The 22,245-nt window shown below is 47.7% G+C and overlaps 3 protein-coding genes and 1 non-coding gene across 7 annotated transcripts; 2 read left to right on the forward strand and 2 right to left on the reverse strand.

The window, feature by feature from the left end:
* Positions 1-2,516: 2,516 nt before the first annotated feature.
* On the forward strand, positions 2,517-5,910 carry LOC100285582 (carbohydrate transporter/ sugar porter/ transporter). Of its 4 annotated transcripts, none has more exons than NM_001413639.1 (3): positions 2,517-3,209; positions 4,093-4,842; positions 4,985-5,910. In NM_001413639.1, the coding sequence occupies exons 1-3, from the start codon at positions 2,919-2,921 to the stop codon at positions 4,997-4,999; spliced, it is 1,056 nt and encodes a 351-aa protein (NP_001400568.1). In that variant the 5' UTR covers positions 2,517-2,918; the 3' UTR covers positions 5,000-5,910. The 4 variants fall into 4 exon arrangements, with proteins under 4 accessions (NP_001400568.1, NP_001151945.1, NP_001400569.1 ...); NM_001158473.2 differs by having other exon boundaries at positions 4,093-4,838; NM_001413640.1 differs by having other exon boundaries at positions 4,096-4,842.
* TRNAK-CUU (transfer RNA lysine (anticodon CUU)) lies at positions 5,781-5,853 on the forward strand. The gene has a single exon. It is a non-coding gene; the product is annotated as a tRNA-Lys (tRNA).
* Positions 5,911-8,182: 2,272 nt separating the features above from the next.
* Positions 8,183-10,174, reverse strand: LOC103632659 (Major facilitator superfamily protein). Its single transcript, XM_008654415.3, has 2 exons — positions 9,633-10,174; positions 8,183-9,523 (listed from the first exon to the last, which is right to left on the reverse strand). Exons 1-2 carry the CDS (start codon positions 9,945-9,947, stop codon positions 8,360-8,362), a joined length of 1,479 nt encoding a protein of 492 aa, XP_008652637.1. The 5' UTR covers positions 9,948-10,174; the 3' UTR covers positions 8,183-8,359.
* Positions 10,175-10,551: 377 nt separating this feature from the next.
* Positions 10,552-15,168, reverse strand: LOC100193741 (Major facilitator superfamily protein). Its single transcript, NM_001138828.1, has 3 exons — positions 14,735-15,168; positions 11,293-12,044; positions 10,552-11,162 (listed from the first exon to the last, which is right to left on the reverse strand). Exons 1-3 carry the CDS (start codon positions 15,029-15,031, stop codon positions 10,691-10,693), a joined length of 1,521 nt encoding a protein of 506 aa, NP_001132300.1. The 5' UTR covers positions 15,032-15,168; the 3' UTR covers positions 10,552-10,690.
* Positions 15,169-22,245: the final 7,077 nt, after the last annotated feature.

Consider the following 22,245-nt stretch of genomic DNA (forward strand, 5'->3'; position numbering starts at 1 on the left):
AAGATATATAGATAAGAGTTGAATCACAGATGAAGAAATTAAAAGACCAAAATGTTCTGGATAACTCATCTTGAAAACATTTTTATTATTCTTATTATTATTAAATAATGATTACAACCATACATTCGACTTTATAGAGAACAACGTAAAAGGCAAAAGGAGCAAATGCAAGCTTCGTAGGTAGAGCGACTCAATTCTCTCCCTCCTGAAAAACGTCGTCTCGTGCATGGCACTCTACCTCTATTTATAATGTTGAACTAGAGTACAATTTCGTACGAAATTGCATTTATGTCCTCAACCCTATACAAATAAACTACAAGATTAACTGAGGGTGTTGTCGTCTGTTTCTTCATAGTCGTGTTGAGCAAGCTTTGAAGTTTTCATTCTTTGTTTTTGTTGGCACATTTATACTGCAGAGCCGAACCTTTTTGCTTCGTCTTCGCTTGCACGTCACTCCTAAACGAAGGTAATCTTCACCAACCCCTCTGTTATACTTGAAACAAACTTTGGAACATTTGATAAACCAATGTTTTGATTTTGATGGCCTTAGATGAAAGCAGGCTGAACAAGTTCTACACAAGAAAAAAGGTAGAGCATGATTTTAGAAAAAAATGAAACTAGTTTTATATTTTTCTAAGCTAAAATAATTTTGATATTTATTCTAGAAAAAAATGCGTGGTTATTGTTTTAAAATAAAGGTGTTTCTATACTCGTTTATAGAGTGTAAGTGACCTCTGCAAGGTATCACGAAAATTCAATTTATCTTTCTCTGGCTGACTTATTAGCGCTACATAGGAGTGTTGGCCATGTAAGAAAAAAAAAACGTTATCAAAACGGCTCAGAGAGGTTAATTGAACGTTTCAACGGTTAGAGGAGTCTAAGAAAACGATTCTCTAATTGAGAAGTATAAATTAAATCAAACGGACTTTTTTCGGGAAGGCTTCGTAAGTCGGCGCTTGGTGTGACCGCAGATGGTGATATATTAGGTATCAGAGGTAGGACTAGAATTTATGGCAGACCAAAAAGATCACATGATAGCTATGACTTACTAGTTTGCTAAGTCCGTCGATCGTCGGGGACATGTCATATCGTTGCGACGAGCGAGATCTAGCTTGTCGGGCGGAGGTTATATCGTTGCGACGAGCGAGATCTAGCTTGTCGAGCGGATCAACGTCACAATGAAAACAGGACAAGGGACAGAGTTGGCGGTGTCGCATCGGGAATGGGTCGGCGACGAAAACAGGGTAGCGAGCAAACTGGTTTAGGTGATGTCGAAAAGATTAGGATCGGACTGGTAGATGCAAGGACTGGACTGAGAAGATCTGACAAGTAGGCTCATTACAGGGTTGTTCTAGGCCATGTTCTAAACCTATAAAGAAAATTGTTAACTGGTTTTAGCTAGGTTGGGGCATCTAATAACTAATACTTATTTGAGGAGTATAGCCAATAATTAGTTGATTCATTCTAAACCTTTCAGCTAATTTTAGTGACTAACTATTAGTTTTAGAGGTTTAGAACAAGACTTTATACCAGGGGCGAAGCCAGACAACGAAGTTATTGGGGTCACTTTCACTAGATAACAATATATTTGTATAGTATTTTCCAAATTTTATAGGGGTCAGCTGACCCCAACAAATGCCCCCGGCACCGCCCCTGCTTTATACTATCTAAAATTTTGATTTTTTTTTCTACGCTTAACACTAAATAATCATTAGATATAAAAAGATGCGCAAAATTGAGGGGTCATGACCCACTTTGCCTCCCTTTAGATCCGCCTCTAATTAGATCATCTTCAACAACTAATATTTCTGCTCCTAGTTTCTTTATATATTAGAATCCTTCTAAAAGTCTAAATCCCTAAAAAAACACCGAACTCTAACAGCTCCTTAAATATACCCAATTAGAAGAGCAGTCAGCCAATCAAAAACGACAGCACAAGCATCGGCCTCGCACGCACACATGTATCTGCAACACGGACGCGAGCACGCTCTAGAACGTGGGAGTGTGAAAAAAAAACTAGATAGAGGCAGCGGTGGCTCGACCCTAAATTTATATTGCTAGTCTCTAGTTTTGGGGCATCAAAAAAATTGGGAGCACATACATATTAGGAGCGGTTGAACTAGTATTTTTTCATCTTTTATGTCTAAACTATAGTTTTGGAAGTTAATTAGAAGATGTCGAAGATGCTCTTAATTTGCATGGGCTTAGATAGTCAGCACAAACTTTGTGCAAGTTGGGCCAGGCCCATAACGTGTTCGGAAGGCCGAAGTCGACACAATAACGGCACTGGACAGTGTATTCTGACGAGTGGCAGCTAGTAGATAGGCTGGTGGCCGCCGATGGAAACGGAAGCCACGTTCCTCCGGACTGAATATTTTGAGTTTCTATAGACACGTCACTGGTGCTCCGGGACACGCGGAAGCGGAAGCGAAGCAGGCCAAGTCCGGCGAGCTGACTTCACCCCTAGTTGTAGCTGTACTATGCCTCTATCTGTGTGGAACTGCTGTATGGATGATTGTCTCTGTCTTTGACAGCTGGCCCGGTCCCTAAAATCCATCGAAATCCTCCGATTTCCGAAGACGAGACGGATATGCGGTGTGCCAATGTCAAATCTCTGATAGCATTGGTCAATTGACTCGTCCTGAATGCCTCCTCCTAACCTTTGGATCAACAATGGAGGGCGGGGAACGCACGCGTTGCAATTGCAATTGCAACATCCGAACGCGTCGGCGAGCTAGGCGAGCAGATGAACCCCGGTCACTGTTCCCAACATCTCCATCGACGAACATTTCCACGAAAATCTCGCTGCTCTCGCGAAAAAAGGACGCCACCCGCCCTTGCTTGCTCTCCAGTTTGCACCCTGGAGGCAGGTGCAGGGGCGCTCCTCGCCAGCGGGCAGTCAACCGCCCGCGTCGGCCATGGCGGAGGCGGGGAGGCGGACGCTTGCGCTGGTGAACCTGGCGGCCATCATGGAGCGCGCCGACGAGGCGCTGCTGCCCGCGGTGTACCGGGAGGTGGGCGCAGCGCTGGGCGCCACGCCCGTGGCACTCGGCGCGCTCACGCTCTACCGCTCAGCCGTGCAGGCCGCCTGCTACCCGCTGGCCGCCTACGCCGCCGTGCGCTACAACCGCGCCCACGTAGTCGCCGTTGGGGCCGTTCTCTGGGCCGCCGCCACCTTCCTCGTCGCCGTCTCAGACACCTTTGCCCAGGTCCGTTCCCTAGAAAATCCCTGCTTTATCCGGCGGCGTGTTTTCTTTTTTCTCTTTTGGCGTGGGATCTCTTGCCACGAATTTGGTAGGCCACCAGTCCAATTGTGCTCAGCTTTGGATCTGATCATAGAACTATGGTGCGGATTCCAGCGGTATATGCTTCGGTTCACTGCTTTGGTTCATCCGCCGAATAATTCTGTGCTTTGTGCTTTCGCTGTCCAGGATTTACTGGCCAAAAAGATAACGAAGGTTCACTTTAGTTCCCGGTGCGGCTTTGTGCATTACCTTTGAGATGCTATAGCAAACCAAGTTTAGATCAAGATCACCGAAGAAAAAAGTCAACACGGTTTTTTTTTTGCTGTTATTTTTCCGGAGGAGTCAGAATTATTACTTAAATTCAGTTAAAATTTGCAAGTAATGCATTCAATGTGGCTTTATCGAAACATACGAGGAAAGTATAACTGCCATATTCATGGCTGTTAATGGTTGATTTATGTACATAATTATCTGATAACCATGAAATTGGTGTTTTCCTTTTTAAAAAAATGTGTTTTATTTCTTCTCATTTCAAGTTTTGAAGTGGCAACTTTCTCTGTATTTTTCTCCTGGATATAAAACTGTTTTAACTTTCGACCTGTTGTACTCTAATCTGGTTGAATCTCCACGAAATGTCATTGTTCACAACCAAAATTGATTTTGAAGTTCGAAAAAACCTTGAATTTAGTTTGCTTGACATTTTACCGCATCAATTTGCACGCGGTGAAATTTAACTTAAAATAAAGTTTCTATTAGCCCTCAACAGAACAACAGTTCTTTTTTGTATATCTGAGTAAAAGAGTAAAAGATGAGAAGATGTGTGCATGAAAAATGCCTTTTTTTTTAGCAGGTAGCGATAGCTAGATGTTTGAATGGTATTGGCCTAGCACTTGTCACCCCGGCGATCCAATCTCTGGTGGCAGATTGCTCTGATGACAACACTCGAGGCGCCGCATTTGGATGGCTTCAACTTACGGGAAACATTGGTTCAATTATTGGTGGTTTGTTTTCCCTGATGCTTGCACCCACCACAGTCATGGGTATTGCCGGCTGGCGTGTTGCATTTCACATTGTTGCTGTTATAAGCGTTGTAGTCGGTGTGTTGGTTGGCCTATTTGCAGTGGACCCTCATTTCCTCCATGTTGAAAGTGGCGAGCAGCTGTTACGCAAGTCTGCATGGGCAGAGATGAAGGATTTGGTGAGAGAAGCCAAGGCTGTTGTGAAGATCTCATCGTTTCAGATCATTGTGGCTCAGGGTGTCACAGGCTCGTTTCCATGGTCTGCCCTGGCCTTTGCCCCAATGTGGCTGGAGTTGATGGGGTTTACGCACAACAGAACTGGGCTCCTGATGGTAACATTTGCATTGGCAAGCTCACTTGGAGGGCTGTTAGGTGGAAAGATGGGGGATCACTTTGCTACTCGCTTCCCGAATTCCGGCCGAATAGTCCTGTCGCAGATAAGCTCAGCTTCTGCTATTCCGTTGGCTGCTCTGTTGCTTTTGGGGCTCCCTGATAACTCTTCTGGTTCCTTGCATGGACTTGTCATGTTTATCATGGGTCTGAGCATCTCCTGGAATGGTCCTGCAACTAACAAGCAAGTATATTTTCACCTTTTATTTGTTTCATTCGTTTCTGCATTAGTACTTCACTGATCAGGGCATAAAATGTATTTTATGACATGCAAGAGTAGCTCTATGAAATTCTTGAGTGCTGGCAATAATGATTCTATCTAATGTGCAGCCCGATATTTGCTGAGATTGTACCTGAGAGGTCAAGGACAAGCATCTATGCATTGGACCGTTCTTTAGAGTCAGTTCTAGCTTCATTCGCTCCACCAGTTGTTGGGTTTCTAGCCGAGCATGTCTATGGGTACAATCCCGTCCCCTACGGAGCTGCAGATAACAATGTTGGCAGGGATAAATCAAATGCTGGCGCCCTAGCCAAAGCTCTGTACACGTCGATCGCCATCCCTATGCTGCTGTGCTGCTTCATCTACTCCCTGTTGTACCGGACGTACCCACGAGACAGGGAGAGGGCAAGGATGGACTCTCTGATCACTCCAGAGCTCCAGCAGATTGAACTGGAAAGATGTCATGGGCAAGCGGATTATTATTCTGGAAGGAAGGACAAGGACGGCTCTACTGTCTTCGATATGGATTACAGAGGAATCGACGCCTATGATGACGAGAAGGGATTAATCGATCAGCAGGCTAAGCAGAGCGGCAATGTCAAGTGGCACAGGAGTCATTCACAGAATTTGTGACGTTTTTGCCAAAGTATCAGTGCTCTCGGATCTGTACAGAAAACGTGAGTGAGAGTGAGTTACCTCTCGAAGGACGATTACATAGGGTTGTTTAGATAGACTCAGAAGCATCAGAACAATTCGGTTATGTTCAGCATTATATATATATATATATATATATAATAATAGTATAAGACTTTTGGAGGAATATGGAGGTGAATATATATTTGTATTTGATCAGACCGACGAGGCTACTATACAAATTATGTAATCAGTAAAACAAAAATATAAACTGCCCGTCTAGCTCAGTTGGTAGAGCGCAAGGCTCTTAACCTTGTGGTCGTGGGTTCGAGCCCCACGGTGGGCGTTATTTTTGTTCACTGTGTGCTCTTCAATCAATGATCAGAGTTTATATATATTTTGCCAAACGGCCAGAAAGCCCGACACTAATCAGACAACCAACAATGGGTCCGTTTCTGGTCACCAAACTTTTGCTTCTCAGTCTGATTTTGTCGTAATGTAACTATATTATGTGAAAATCGGCTAAATTAACATAAATGTATAATCCATCGAATCGTCATGATAAGAGGAATTCGCTGCTTTCTAAACTCTAAACCTTACGGACCTCTTTATGTTACTTTGCACGTAAGTTCCATAACATCTATTCTCGTGACAACTAAATTATACACGAATCTAGGTTCTTAGAAAAACTCTTCAGAAAAAATTACCATATAGGCCTATAGAGTAGGCTTATAGTGAATGATTATGAGACAACTGGAACGGCACGATGAACAAAACAAACTATAGTGAATGGTCATTATCAGGGTATACCTTTTCGTTTTAACTTATTTTTTTGTAAGGCGTGGAAAAAAATCCAACAAATTTCGTTGAATTTCGCTATTTCTGATCGAGATGGTATTTCAAACTTTCTGAAAACAAATTTCGTTTTTCTCAGTCGGAAAATGCTGTTTCTCGGTGAAGTTTCTTGTTTGTGGACCAAAAAGAACCGAGTAGGTGTGAAAACATTAAGATTTTTTTCTTGAACACGCAGGTGAGCTACGTATCATTATATTAAAAAAAGAAATAAGGCCCGAAAATGAACCAAAATAAAAGTTACATGGATCTATCATGGAGGCAAGTACACAAAAAACCAGAAGAGATTCATAAAAGAAACTAAACCAAGGCACATGGGGCCATAGAGGCCACAGCGCACTCAGACTGGACGCTCCAGCTAGACGCCAGGCTGCAGCCTCATCTCTAAGGCTATCCGCAACCGTTACCTCTAAATTTTTCCCCCTATATCACTTTTCCCCCCTATTTTCCCCCCTATTTTTTCATCTCCCGCAGCGGTTCCCCCTAAATACTCCCCCTATACCCCACTACCACTATAAAATATCATTTTCTATACCAACTATCAATTTTTTATCTACTAACAATTACTCGTGGACCCACAGCACAGTGTTTAGGGTGATGAACAGTGACACGCTAGATCTGGGGGGAGAGAGAAGGGGACCGACACGTAGGGGGCGCTGTAGGGGGCACCGCTGCGGCCATAGGGTGCCCCCTACAGCCGACATGCAAGGGGAGGGGGCGCGGTAGCGTTCACCGTTGCGCTCAGTCTAACGACTTGCAATACCTTAGCAATACTAGGATTAGATCCCTCAAACGCACACACATTGCGATGCTTCCACAGATACCATGAGACTAGCATTGCCACTAAGTTGAAACATTTCCTGTCACTTCTTGGGACCAGGGATAAAGCCGAGCACCACCATTCCTACAGACCTAGATCATCTGGCCCAGGAACACAACACCGAAGGCCGACAAAGGAGAGGGTTATGAACCAGACCTCCCTAGTGAACACACATGTGACAAACAAGTGGTTCACATTTTCGTTATGTTGATCACACATCAGGCAATGTTCCGGATGAGACGTTCTGGGTGAGGCAGTGAAGTGTCCCCATTGTTTAGGACTCAAATGTAATACAATTACTAGTCATAGGAAGGTAGTAATCACATTTATTGCATCAGACAGAACATAGTCTTATAAATAAATATTACAATATCAAAAGCAAGTTCTAGGAAGCTTAAAAATAGCGGAGCGGGAACCAGCTCTAGCCACGGTGTAGACGCAACCCTCCTCTAGTCGAACAAAACAGTAATGAAGTGCAATATTTCTGGGACTCGTTGGAGATCAAATTTTATTTAATTTTATGCAACTCTCTTCTTTTATATGTTTTTTCTTGTTAGACATTTTTATTTATAAATTTAATTTTGTGCAGCTCTCCTATTTCATATGTTTTTTCTATTAACAGTGCAACTCCAATAGTTCTCTAAAACGCTTTTTAAATCAATAATTTAGGTTTTTAATATAAAAACTCCTCTACAACAGTTCTCTAAATGAACTTACTAGATTTAGCAACTTCTTATCTAACTTTATTTCCTCTCTATATTAGGCAACTATTTAGCTACTCTCTAAACAAAAACGTTGATAGCATAATGTAGTTAATGAAGGTGATTGTTGACATTTGTGACTTTTTGTTTATGTGGATAGATACCAAACAAAACTATAACCTATATTTAGAGAATTATTAGAGAAATCACAATTTTTTACTTTCAAAGTTATTTATTAACTTCTTAAATCTGTGATTTAGAGAGCTAAAATTTACACAACTATTGGAGTTGCTCTTAGATACTTTTTTAAAAAGTTCCTCACTGATAATAATGTATGAGAAGTTTTTACTAAAAAAGACTGAACGGTGTTACTGAACTAAGCCACGGATTAGAAGTCTTTTTTAGATGAAACGTCTCACGTCTATTCTTCTCCCCAACGGACGCCGGTCTCTTCGAACCTGACCAGTGACCATAGGGACTCACTGCGGCAGCAGCTTCCTCTCGCCATTGTCTTCGTCCTCGGATCCAAATCCTTCATCGCCATAATCCCCTCTATTTCGCGCCGCCTCAGCCCGCGCCATCTCCCTGTCCCTGGGGTAGGTGCAGTACAAGAACGAGTAGATGGCGCAGCACATTGCCATGGGGATGGCAATGGAGGTGTATATCGCCCTGGCGAGGGACGTCGCGTTGTGCCGCTCCATCTGGAAGTCGATAGCCGTGCGCTCGTCTACGCCGCCGCCACTTGCAGATCGGGCTAGCTTGTAACCGTAAAGGCGCTCCGCGAGGAGGCCGACCACCGGGGGCGCGAACGAGGCCAGCACTGCCTCAAACGTCCGGTCCAGCGCGAACACGGTCGTCATTGCCCTCGGCGGGACGATCTCCGCGAGTATCGGGCTGTTTGTAGCTGTGCCGTTCCAGGAGGCCATGATCCCCAAAATGAACAGCGCGGCACCATGCTTGAGCGTGGAGGACGGGTCGTTGGGGAGCGCGAGGAGGAGGATGCCGGAGAGGGGAATCGCGGAAGCAGAGCTGATCTGCGAGAGGACGATGCGGCCCGAGTTCTTGAACCGCCGGGCGAGGACGTCCCCCACCTTGCCACCGAAGAGAGCTCCCAGCGACGTGGCGACCTTGAACAGCGTCATGAGCGCTGCCGTCTCGCCGTGGGAAAACCCCACCAGCTCCAGCCACATCGCCGTGAACAACAGCGCCGACCAGGGGAACGACCCGGTTAGGCCCTGCGCGATGATGACCTGGAACGACGGGATCCGCATCACGGCCTTGGCCTCCCTGACGAACTCCTGCACTTCCTGCCTCACTGGCTTGGAAGTGGCCGGGCTCACCACCACGCGGCCTCTTGCTGCGCCGTCGCTCGCGGCGAACGCGCGAATGGACACGCCGACCGCGGCCCCCAAGACGCCAAGCAAGAGGAAGGCGAGCCGCCAGCCCGGTAGCCCCAGGAATGAGGTCGGCGCCATGAGCAGGCCGAGGGAGGTGCCAGCCACGGTGCCGGCCTTGCCAGCCACGGCGAGCCACCCGAATGCCATGCCCCTGCTGGCGCCGTCCACGGAATCGGCAACGAAGGCGTAGATCGCGGGGATCTGCAGCGCCAGCCCGACACCGTTCAAAGCCGCCGTCACCGCCATCTGCACTCCTCCCAAGACATCTCAGTTTTGGCGGAGGCAAGATGGAAGCGATGAGGAAGCTGGTGGCAAGGCAAGCCGGCAGCCACGCGGCTCATGTACACGGGCGTACCTGTGGGAAGGTGGTGGAGAAGCCAATGAGGAAGGTCGCCACCGCCCACACGAACGCGCCGAGCGCGATGACGGTGACGCGATCGTGGCGCGCCGCCAGGTACGCCGCTAACGGATAACAGGCGGTCTGCACGACGGAGCGTGACAGCGCGATGGAGCCGAGCGCCGTGGGCGATGCCTGCAGCGCGGTGCCGATCTCCCGGTACACCGCCGGGAGCAGCGCCGCGTCGGCGCGCTCCATGGCCAGCGCCGCGAACGCCAAAAGCAGCGTCGTCCTCCGCGAGCGCCGCTGCCTCCAGCCCTGCTGCTCCGCCATTTGCGTGCTGCTGCCACCACCTCCAGCGCCGTGCCTTGTAGTCAACGGCGACGGGGGAGAAGAGTGAGACCGAGACCGAGGAACCTTTCAAGGGCAGTAAAGACTTTGCAGCACATGTACGATTAACTACTATAATCCTCGATTCCTCGCTGCTGCCAGCCTCCAGGGATCTCTGGTGTTTGGAGGCTGTTCGCTGCGGCTTGCTGCGGCTGCAATCCGGCTGCGGCTGCGGCTTCTACAGTATTTTTCTCTCTATGGATTGCAGCTGCAGCAGTCCAAACAGCTGCAACAGTGTCGGCTTGTAGCCAGCCGAACACGCCCTTGGACTTTGGAGTTTGGATAGGCTCCAGCCGCTCCGGACGAGAGTCCATGAGCCAGAGTTTTGCCAAACACGTTCGGAGTATTTGGCATTTGCGAGAAGTTGTTATAGGGACTTTTTCAGCAAATGCTTTTTAAACTAGATGGGCATTTGGTACCGCTTCTGCTTGTAACTCAAAAACAAAGTCCCTTTTCATCAACGTTGAAGTGCCGTCATGTACGTCACGAAGCCACCAGCGGGATATGTTGTATACTAGCAGTTGCAGTAGCAGCATAACATAGACATGGAAGAAAAAAGAACGGTCACTTTAGTGAATCATATTGATCGTCGTGTTACAATTACAAGTTCCTAAAATCGGCAGGAACATCTATCATCCTCTTCAACATGAATGGTCCTCCTAGTAGGTTCTTCTGTTCGTCACAACTCATGGTTTCCTTCCTAGTAGTTTTTCAGTGCCGGCATCGGCCTCAGCAGATCTTTCAGAACCATAACTGCCATCAACCTCGTCAGGTTTATCACCGTCGCCGTCGCCGCCGCCTCCTAAACTCGGACCGCCCAGCAGCTCAATCTGGTCCAACTCTGACTGAATCACCGACTGCATGCGCGCACGCTCCCTGTCTCGAGGGTAGGTGCGGTACATGAACGTGTATATGGAGGTGCAGATGACCATCGGTATGGAGATGGCCGTGTACAGCGCCTTGGCCAGCGACGCCGCGTTCTCCCGGTCTTGCCCAGGGCTGCTCCCTCTGCCGTCGTCCTGTTTGAAGCCGTAGACTTGCTGCGACAACAGGCCAACGACCGGAGGCGCAAACGACGCCAGAATGGACTCGAAGGTTCTGTCCAGAGCGTAGATGCTCGTCCTTTGCTTCTCGGGCACGATCTCCGCAAAAATCGGGCTGCGCAAAATTAAGGAGGCAGTTTTTTCATTCAACATCGGGCAAGGGACAAGTGTGTAGTAAGAAGTGCCTGAAGCCAGCAACTGAACCAGCAGCATCTGAAACTGAAAAGGTGAAATGCGTGGCGTACCAGTTTGTAGCAGCTCCGTTCCAAGAGATGATGAGTCCCATGACGAACAGAACAAGTCCATGGGCAACACCACTGGACGTGGACGGATTATCAGGCAAGCCCAGCAGAAGAACAGCGGCCAAAGGAACAGCAGAGCCGGCGCTTATCTGAGACAGCACGATCCTCCCAGCGTTCGGATACCGCCGAGCGAGCGAATCCCCCATCTTCCCGCCAAGAAGGCCGCCGACGGAGGTGGCGACAGCGAAGGTGGTCGTGAGGACGGCGGTGTCCTCGTGGCTGAACCCGACGAGCTCCAGCCACATGGACAAGAACGACAGCGCTGACCACGGGAACGAGCCGCTGACGCCCTGGGCAACGAAGACCTGGAACGTCGGGATCTGGACTATGGACCTGGCCTCCATGATCAGTTCCCTTGCTTCATCAAGCGCGGACTTTTTGCTGGATGGTGGTGCGGCATCGTTTGTGGGGAAATGGGGATCCACGGCGAAGAACCACACGAGGGTGCCGACGATGACGCTGACGATCGCGACGAGGTGGAAGGCAATACGCCATCCTTCGATCCCCAAGACTGTAGTCTGGGCCAGCAGTAAGGCAAAGAATCCCCCGAATACGGAGCCGATGCTGCTGGTCAGTTGCAGCCATCCGAATGCTGTGCCGCGGTTGTCGTCGTCAGTGGAGTCGGCTACCAGCGACTGGACTGCTGGTATGACGAGAGCTAGACCAATGCCGTTCAAGCCCCTTGAAATTGCAACCTGGAGAGCAGCAGAACTAAAGTTTGAGTAACCCTCCACTGTGGCAGTTTGGCTATGGTAATTTACAGAGTGAAGTTTGGAACGAGAGATGATAATGATAGACAACGGGCATCCGAAACTCAAAACCCGATGAGTTCTTACCCTATTAATAAGACAAGGTTGCAAAAGTTGTAATTTGCTAGAAATAAGGATCTTAATATATTTTTTATTTTTATTAACAAAAAACGTAGTAGTCTAGAGTAGAGTAGTTTGTTAAAAACAATGAGACCTAACTTCAATTTCTAGATTTGACCATTTTTTTAGTGTTAAATGGTCGCTTCAACTAATATGGATTGCAACATTTTATTTTGTTGCAACAACTGGAGTTTGCAACGGGATGAAAAACCGTTACCATAAGCTTTTGCCACTCTGTTTTCTGCAACGATTGACAACGAAAGTGATATTATGGCAAATGGTAGAACTTGCCACGATTTATGACTTTTTGCAATGATTTTTGTCCATTGCAAGATGGTGTTTTACAAGCAGTGCACCACGATTTATGACTTTTTGCAATAATTTTTGTCCATTGCAAGATGGTGTTTTACTAGCAGTGCATTGCCGCTCCTCCTACACAATCTTTTGCTTATATGTATCCTCCTTCGTACCCATACGGATATCCGGTCCTCCTCCTCATGGATCATATGGTGTTCCTCATCCATATGCTCCTCCTTAGGCCATCCCAGCAGGCCATGTAAACGGCCGTGAAAAGTACTGTATATTGAACTATTTGCAGGAGTTTAAAATAAGGAGTGAGTGAGATATAGAATCTGTTGGAGATAGCCTTATGGTGCTCCTCCTACGTTTCCTCCGTATCATGGTAGTCTTTTTACATATGGTGCTCATGCTCCATTTCGTTGTATGGTGGTCTTTTTACATATGGTGCTCATGCTCCATTTCGTTGTCCCCCAAGCACGGTAGTGCCACTAAGCAGCCACAGAGATACAGCCTCCAATCGGTCCATGTACTTCAGTGGCTCACATTTTCAACAACGACGGGACTAGACTACGATAGAAGACGATAGACTAGTAAGTACACATATACCTTTATAAGTTTCACACTTAATTTAAGCCGAGAACTTTTTTTTATTTCATAAATATATGGTTGTATGCATTGCTACTGCACTCTGTTGACCCTGGGGGCACAACAAAAAATGATCGGCCTTTTTGGGGCCAAATAGTGTTATGTACAACTCTACCACAGAACCTCGTTAACACCGTACGGATAAAGCAGCTCAACAATTGATGGTTTACGAGCAATTCAAAAGCCACCCTCTTCAACATCATTTGCTACTGATTGTCCGCGGTCTGGACAAGTGGATAGATGATAATATGCTACTCAAAGTGGCAAAAGAGAGCTTCCACAACAAGATCAGTGAAATGGATGCCAAGGTGGAGCACATGTGACACGCTCTCCGTTATCTACCCAAGAGATGCATACGACTTAGTGATGACGACTCCAGCGATACGAGCAAATGATCTTGTCTCAATATGGATGGCGATTATAGCTCCACACGCTGGATAGTGTTGAATCGACACGCTATACTAGCCATGATAGGACAAGAGCACTACACTAAGGTAAGGGCTATCAAGGAGTCCCCTACCAAGAAGAGCATGGTGAAAAACTCTACAAGGCCAACGAGGAGATAAATCAATCAAAATTGTACAACCATATCACCAAGTTGTTGGATCAATCAACCGCTAACTTGGATGATGACATGAAAAGAGCTTAAAGGTTAGCCATAAAAATGGTCAAACAATTAAATATAAATGAGGAATAGTACGATGAGGATGACAATGAGAAGTACTTTTATTTTTTAAAAAAACTATGTAGTTTTATTTTATTTTTTGCATTTTATTTATTTGTTCGAATTATGATTTATTAAATTATGTGCTTGATTAATTTTTTTCAAGCAAAACGTCGTGTTTGGTATTAAATGAGAGTATGTAAAAGAAAGGTTAATGTTACCGTTGATGGTATATATACACTAGAGTGCTATGATAAATACGAGCAGACAACGATTGATAACACTGATGGTAATATGATCGATGACTAATGTGGTGGGCAGTATATATAGACCGAAAAGGTAGATCTTGCCTTAATCCAAAAGATACTGAAAGTCAACGGCATATCGGTGTCAGACACCACCATCGTTGTGAGGAGGAAATACTCTTCTTTGTCCTGTCATTATACGTCGAGTGAAAGAATTCAAGAGATGATAATAAGGGATTGCTTCTAGGTTGTTCCTTAGTCAAGTGTCAGGTATAAAAATTCCACTTCGAAAACGAAAGATTGGCCAAAACGGCCTTTTGTCATTCTCCTCCCATGATTCACGGCCTCAAGCATACTTTTCACAAGCTCGATACCGATATGATTTCTTGAGAAAAAAAATCCCGCACCCTTCAGCAAAATTTAACCGCTGTACTTTGCTGGAAAATTACGGAGTAACCCCACCTACTTGGTTGAGGATGATGAACCAACAGCAGGAAAATGTTGGACATGGGACACACTACTTGGAGTCAAACCGAAAGACAGACAGCTGAAACAATCTGAACTTTCTAACCGCAGCAGCACACAGCAAGCACTCGCTATGTATTCTTGCAACAAACGGAACAATTAGCAAAGGCATATCCAGTGGCGGTCGGGCGGCTGACCTGGAGGAAGGTGTCGGAGACGGCGACGAGGAAGGTGGCGGCGGCCCAGAGGAAGGCCCCCAGCGCGATGACGTGGGCGCGGTTGTGGCGCGACGCGGCGTAGGCCGCCACCGGGTAGCAGGCGGCCTGCACGATGGAGCGGTACAGCGTGAGGGCGCCGAGCCCCGTGGGCGTGGCGTGCAGCGCGGCGCCCACCTCCCGGTACACCGCCGGCAGCAGCGCCTCGTCGGCGCGCTCCATGATGGACGCCAGGTTCACCAGCACCAGCGTCCGCCGCTTCTCCGGCGGCGGACCCATTCTTCTGGTACCTGCACCCTCTCTCTCTCGCCTCTCCTGTTCAGGCCGCCGGACGCTCAGCTCCGGCTTGGGCTATCGCTCCGCTCGGAATGGCCGCCATTAGTCAGCAACTCAGCAAGCAAGCAAGTAGCCAAGCCACCGGCGGGCGATCTGGGTCTTCTCTCCTCGGGAGAATTTTTATATTTACCGCTCGTCTTTGGTTCGAGTATAGCCGTGTAGCATATGACACGTGGGCCATCTTACATGTGGGATGTTATGTCAGTGATGGAGTCAGGTACGCTGGCAAGTTGGGCAAGCAGGCAAAAGCGACTAGCGACGAGCGAGCTAGGCGAGGTAGTTGGGGAGCTTCCCATTGGTTGGTTAACTGAAACCCCATGGGTCCCGACTTGTCAGTAACACAGGCAGAGCCTATACAGGAGTTGGATGCAGAGGACGGTGTCGCGCGATTGTTTTTTTTTGGGTGAACGACGAGAAAACTATTTGTACGATGCTACGTATGCGCGCGCCCTCGCGCTGAGGGTATTTCTGCAGTACATACGTTTAGTTTTCGGACTGAAAAGCAGTTAAAAGTCATATACAACGACGCAGCACAGGACAAATTTAAATACTACTAGTCGGTTGATCGTGCATTGCGACGGCTCACAACAATACTCACGTAAATTATCCACCAAAAAGATCTTAAGATTTTTTATTATTGTCTCCACTCTCCGCATAATATTTTTTTTAATTTGACTAACTGATGTTGTTATTTACTTCATCCAATATGTCTTGTTACAACACGGTCAATGAAGGGAGCGATTTAAAGAGAGTTCACAATGACTGACTAAACGAACAGAAATTATAGAATGACATAATTCCACCGTACAAAGACTAAATAAGAGAAAGTTTATGAGCTCAAGTTTCTAAAATAAGTCACATGAACTCAAACTTATAAACCTAATGCATACAAGAGCCAAGAACACAAGGGACGAGCACCATGTGGTAGTGCCCGCATTGAGCTCCAAATCCTAACACATATTTTACAGGATTCATGAGCCATCATCAGAAGAACATAAACCATGTGCAGACAATAAATAAAGTATTAATACACCTAAATTATGTTCAGTCCTTAACACAACAAAAAACTAACACCTAAAACAACAGAGGAACAACACAATAATTTTTGCAATGACACAAGGATAGGTGATAGGTACATAGAAGTGCTAGAAGCATACCGAGTCGATACAGTTATAAGGGAAAGGCCATGTAGACAGGCGATGTTGAGCCATCGAACGGGTATCATAGACAGCAAATCAAGGACCCCCATCGCTCGCCTCTCCCACTTCTAAGGTTTCGTAGAGCAGGAAGGGAAGGAAAGAGGCGGGCATACCTATTCGTTGCTGGAGAAGGACACGACGAAGACCTGGGCATTTGGAGGCGACATAGATAGTATACCGCTAGATACATATAGGGAGAGAGCACACAAGCGGAGAAAGAAGCCCAAGCGGAGCAGCTCCAAGTCGAGAGGTACCCGCACCAAGCGTCAGACCGAGAAGGGCGAGAGAATGCGAGTGCCTTCCGAGCCCTGTACCAGCCGAGGTGACACACCACCACCATCAACTTTGTAGCATATGTCGACTGTTGTCACGCTACATGCCTTGGTTGTCCAATATCTTAGACTTGGACTCCTCATCGCCAAGATAACCTAAGCATGACAGACGTCACTGTGTCCTCCTCGGCGTCACGCATAGAGAAAGGCCAGGAGCAAGACCGACTCACCCCGTACCCTCGTTTACAAGCATCGGTCGACTTGCGGCTGCGACCATGGGCGGGGGCAGTAGGTTGGGGAGGAAGAACAACGAGAAGGCCGGGAAGACGAACGGGACGTCCGTCGACGGTGAAAACGATGGTGCGCGCATGCTGTGAAACGTCCTCGTGGACGTGCAATAGCCACCGCGCGGGTCGGTGTCGAGGCTGGTGTTGGACGAATACGGGGAGGAGACGCTTGCTCCCACGCTCTCTACTGAGAATGGGGTGGCGCGAAGGCGGAAGCATGAGGGGAGAGAAAAGAAGCAGGATGGCGAACGAGGTGGCGGCAACTGAGGCGAGGACCATCATTATCGTGCCGATGTATAGATGACTAAATGGGTCGTGTGTGGTGGGCCGGCCCGAGGCACGACCCATTTAATAGTGCCTGGGCCCGCCCGACTTGAGCGTCGTGCCTTCTTGGGTCGTAGTCTCGGCCCGTAGTGCTGGCCCGACCCAGCACGATTATATTTTTTATTTTACAAAAAATATATACATATGTACAATTTATATTAAATATTAAATACACCTGAGCATGATGTTCTACTGGTTAGATGGCTTCACCCAGTGTCTCATGTCCTTCTTATATCAGGGCGTGGGTTCGAACCCCACCTCATGCACAGTATTTTTAACATTTTACGCTGATTTAACCAAATGACCCGACGGGGTAACGTGTCGTGCCTGGGCCAGAGCTGCGGGCGTCGAGCCTAGCGGGCCCATGCCACATTTTACGCTGATTTAACCACATGGCCCGTGCCGGGCCGTCATTTGGCCATTTATATGTGGAGGTGTGGTTTGGGGCGTGGAGGTTGGTTGCACGGAGAACGACCGTTGAAACTGGTGTTTTAATATAATAGAGACTATTTATATTCCCGTGCATTTATTTTTTATATATGATATACGATAAATTTTGTTTAAATAAAGCACAAAATATATGTTTTCTATTGATTAGGTGGGTGTGATTGTGGAGCCACAACCAAGGTTCAAACACTCACTTATACATAATTTCACCTTGTTTTTGACATAAAGCACAAATATAAGGCTTCCTAAAAAGAGGTCTTGCACCCTTGTATCATTTGCTCTTTCAGCAAGAGATAATTAATATTGGATAATTTAAATTATATTTTTGTTCTCTCTGAAGGATATTATCAAGAATCACTTTAAATAATTGTTGGGGCTTTGTTGGTTGCAATACATTTTTGTCAAATAAAACAAATCTTTCCAAACTGGTCCGAACATACCAAGGCAAATGAAGCAACATTGCAGTCCCCATGCACCCTTGAAGTGCAGCACCAAGTTAATTGAATGTTTTTAGTGTGGTAATCGCGTGGTGCTATGAGATCTCAGAACTATTGCCTAGAATCACAACAACTGTAAGAGGATGGAGACCACAATGATCTAGCAAGACTTCTACGACGTGTTGTGAAGTATAGAGAAGTTAAACGCCAAAAAGCCATGGTGTTTGGAATTTATAGTTATTCTATTTTTCATGATGTATCTTCCTCTAACATGCCTAAATGCCATGGTGTTTGGAATTCTCTTGTGTTCTTGCTCATTGTGTTTGTTCCTGTTCTTCGTTCTCTCACCATTCCGTGGAAGATTTGTTTATATTTTTTTTGTGTGTGGATTTTGAGAAGTGCCCTTCTCAGATCTACTACTTTGAACCCTATGTATCATCTAGAACATCTCATTTCCAAAGTTAACTGGGTGAATTTTGAGATCAATTCAGTTTTATATCTCATTCTTTAGTTGAGCTCATGCAAACCGGTTGAACCGGTTTTGACACCGGCCGCACCGGTTTTACCCAGTTCGTTTCTAGTTTTTGTTGAAAAAGTTTCCGCTTGCCTATTCACCCCCTCTAGGCAACTTTCAATGATTAATATAACCATTCAGACTCATGTATTTGCTAGTGTTTATGTTTATAGTTCAAAGGATGCAACATAGACTTAGACGAAGGCAAAAAGGTGATTGAGGAGATCAACACCTCAAAGAAAAATTTAAAAGAATCATTGAAGATCTATCAAAGATCACGCAAGTCTAAGAAACATGACGGAAGAAGCTCAAGTGAAGAAACACAAATAAACAAGCATACGACATGCATCAGATGTGTCTTATGGCACACCAGATGTCACATGGGATAGGTGATGTGCCTAGACCAAAGACAAGCCTGAAGACAGAGTGCATCGGATGCTAGAGTGTACACTAGACATGGTGCACCGCATAAAGGCATGCAGAGAGCCTTGCAACACATACATGGCCAGTGAAAGGTCCCTTGTGGGTTTTGGTGTTTTTGGATGATAACACAATTAAAGGTCTAAAATGGGTGTTAAGTGTTAAGCAAATACTTAGTGCAGAGCTTGTAAATCTCAACACAGGAGAAGATGAAGAATGGATATTGATTAAGTGGGAATCAATGTACATGAGTTGGAGTGTTGGAACTTGCTACCAGGTGCAAGAGGATCCAACGGGGATGAGAGTTGACGCAAATAGGGTTCTCGCACGAGATGGCAAAAGCTCTGTTAATCTCGCCTCTCACGGGCACTGTGCGGGGGTATTTATAGGTATCTGAGCGCCCAGCGTCTCGTGTTAAGGACGCATGTGCCCTCAGACACCTAGGTTATCCACAGAATATTCCCATAAAGCAGGGTTACAGACTGTAATTACAGGGATGCCTTTACAAACTAAGCCCGTAACGCGCAGCGGCCACGCAGGGCCCGTTACAATGGGCCGGATCACCCGTGGGCCTCTGAGCTGGACGAGTCCGCACGGTGGGGTGACCTCGTCGCAGGCCTTCGTCTGATGTCGTACGGGGCGAAGGGTGTCCCTGCCCGTTTTATCTCCGTTGGACCAACGACTGTAGCGAAGGCCTCGAGCGAAGGGTGGCGTCTTTGCCTTCGCCCCAACATTTGCCCTCCGAGGGACCAGTTCGACAAAGTCATCTGGTGTCGAAGACGTCGCTAGATGGCGGAGACGCTGCCCTCGTTCGAAGTGGTTCCGCGGGGGTTTTTGACATGACCGTTGATTGACACCGTACTGTTGGACTGCGGGTTTCCCGAAGCGCCACGCCCTGTGTATAAAAGGGGGCGGGGGTCGGCGCTTTTTGAACTTCACTTTCCGCGCTCCGTGAAAACCCTAGCCGCCTTTTCCACCGTCTTGCTGCTCGTCTGCCCTCCTTGCTCTTGTTCGCCGGAGATCTGGCTCGAGTGAAGCAGACCGCCCGCCACCGCCGACGGTACGTAGCGATGCCGACCTCCTCTTCTTCTGCTGCCGCTATGCCGCCGGCCGATGCCTCGCCGCCGGCCGACGCCTCGTCTGAGGAGACGCTGAGTACTTTGGTGGCGGAGGAGTTGCGCGCCGGCGATACGGTGGATTTTGGTGTGTCGAGGATGTCGTCGGTCCGCGTGCAAGATATGCAGCGGTTGGGTTACTTTGGCGGCGGAGTTGCTCGTGTCCCGGGGACGGAGGAAGTCCCCGAGCCGGAGGGCGAGTTGGTTGTGTTCGAGGCGTTCTTCGCCGCCAGTCTCCGCCTGCCTGCGCACCGATTTGTTGGAGAAGTCCTGCGCAGATTTAATGTTCAGATACATCGGCTGACTCCGAATGCCGTGGTGGCTCTGTCGAAGTATGTCTGGGCGATGACTTCGTACGGCGGGCAGCCATCAGTCGACTTCTGCGCGGCTAATATTCGCGGTAGACTTCGATTTTTCGCACTTGTTGTGCTAATCCGGCTGCACCCTTAGGCGACTTCTGCGCGGTAAGTCTTCGCGGTAGACTTTGATTTTTCGCACTTGTTGTGCTGATCCGGCTGCACCCTTAGGCGACTTCTGCACGGTAAGTCTTCGCGGTAGACTTCGATTTTTCGCACTTGTTGTGCTGATCCGGCTGCACCCTTAGGCGACTTCTGCACGGTAAGTCTTCGCGGTAGACTTCGATTTTTCGCACTTGTTGTGCTAATCCGGCTGCACCCTTAGGCGACTTCTGCGCGGAGTTGTCGCACGTGAGGGTGGCTAGCGCTGAGCCTCGCGGTGACTTCGTATTGGTCGAATGTCGAAGACCGTCGTCGCGGTCTTTTTTCGACGCATGTTTTTGTGGGGGATTTTTCACTTGTATATTACATGGCTCCGCCTCGTTAAAAACCTCACCCCCCGGGAGGAAAAGAGTGCGGGCCAGAATAAAATTGTTTTTGCAAATTACAAGGGCGAATCAGCCCTGATGAGTCAAACAAAAAATTTGCGGAGGTTGTCGATGTTCCAGGAGTGCTCCAGGTCTTCGCCGCTTGGCGTTATGAGCCTGTAAGCGCTGGGGGAAGCTTTCGTCTTGACTATGAAGGGGCCCTCCCACCTGGGCTCCAGCTTGCCCCTGGACTCTGTCCGAGCTATTCGGACGAGTACGAGGTCCCCTTCGTTGAATTCCCTTGGGATGACTGCATGGTCGCGCCATGCTTTTGTCTGGGCTTGGTAGTTGTTTAGTGCTTGTAGGGCGAAGACTCGGTCTCCATCGATGAGATCCTTTGAAGTGGCCTCGTCCACGTCGGGGACGCCTGAAGGAACTGTTCACGGGGACCCATGTTTTATTTCTTGTGGGGTCATAGCCTCCGATCCGTATAGAAGGCGGAAAGGAGTGAACCCGGTCGCCCTGCACTCAGTCGTGTTTAGTGCCCAGACCGCCTCGGGTAACAAATCGGCCCACTTGCCCTTTTTTCGTCGAGGAGCATCTTTTTGACGGCTGTGAAGATTTTTCCATTGGCGCGTTCCACACCTCCGTTGGACTACGGGTGATAGACTGAGGCGAAGGCAAGCTTGGTGCCGATGGAGAAGCAAAAATCCTTGAAGTCTTGGCTGTCAAACTGCTTGCCGTTGTCGACTGTTAGTTCGGACGATACTCCGAAGCGGCAAACAATGTTTTGCCAAAAGATTTTTTGGGCAGTCTTTGATGTTATTGTGGAGACGGCCCTTGCCTCGATCCATTTGGTGAAGTATTCGACAGCGACGAAGGCGAACTTAAGATTCCCCTGAGCCGTGGGTAGGGGCCCGACGATGTCTAGGCCCCAGCGCTGGAGAGGCCATGTGTGGGCGATCAGCTTTGTAAATTGCGAAGGGCTGCCTGATCGAGAGGAAAACTTCTGGCAGGCTTCACAGGACCTTGTGACCCGATTTGCGGCGCAGATCATTGCGGGCCAGTAGAAACCTTGGCGGATCACCTTAGCAGCTAGGGCCCTTGGCCCTGCGTGAGAGCCGCAGGTACCACTGTGGACTTCGCGTAGGATCTGGACACCTTCGGTTTCGGTGACGCATTTGAGCATTGGCTGACTGACCCCCTTCTTGTAGAGTTGGCCCTCAATCAGTGCGAAGTCCCGGCTTCGATGTTTGAGGCGCTTGGCCTCGTTGATGTCGGTTGGGTGATAATACCCCTGTAGGAACAGAGTTATTGGT

Source organism: Zea mays, chromosome 7 (genome assembly GCF_902167145.1).
Source record: "Zea mays cultivar B73 chromosome 7, Zm-B73-REFERENCE-NAM-5.0, whole genome shotgun sequence".
NCBI lineage: Eukaryota > Viridiplantae > Streptophyta > Magnoliopsida > Poales > Poaceae > Zea > Zea mays.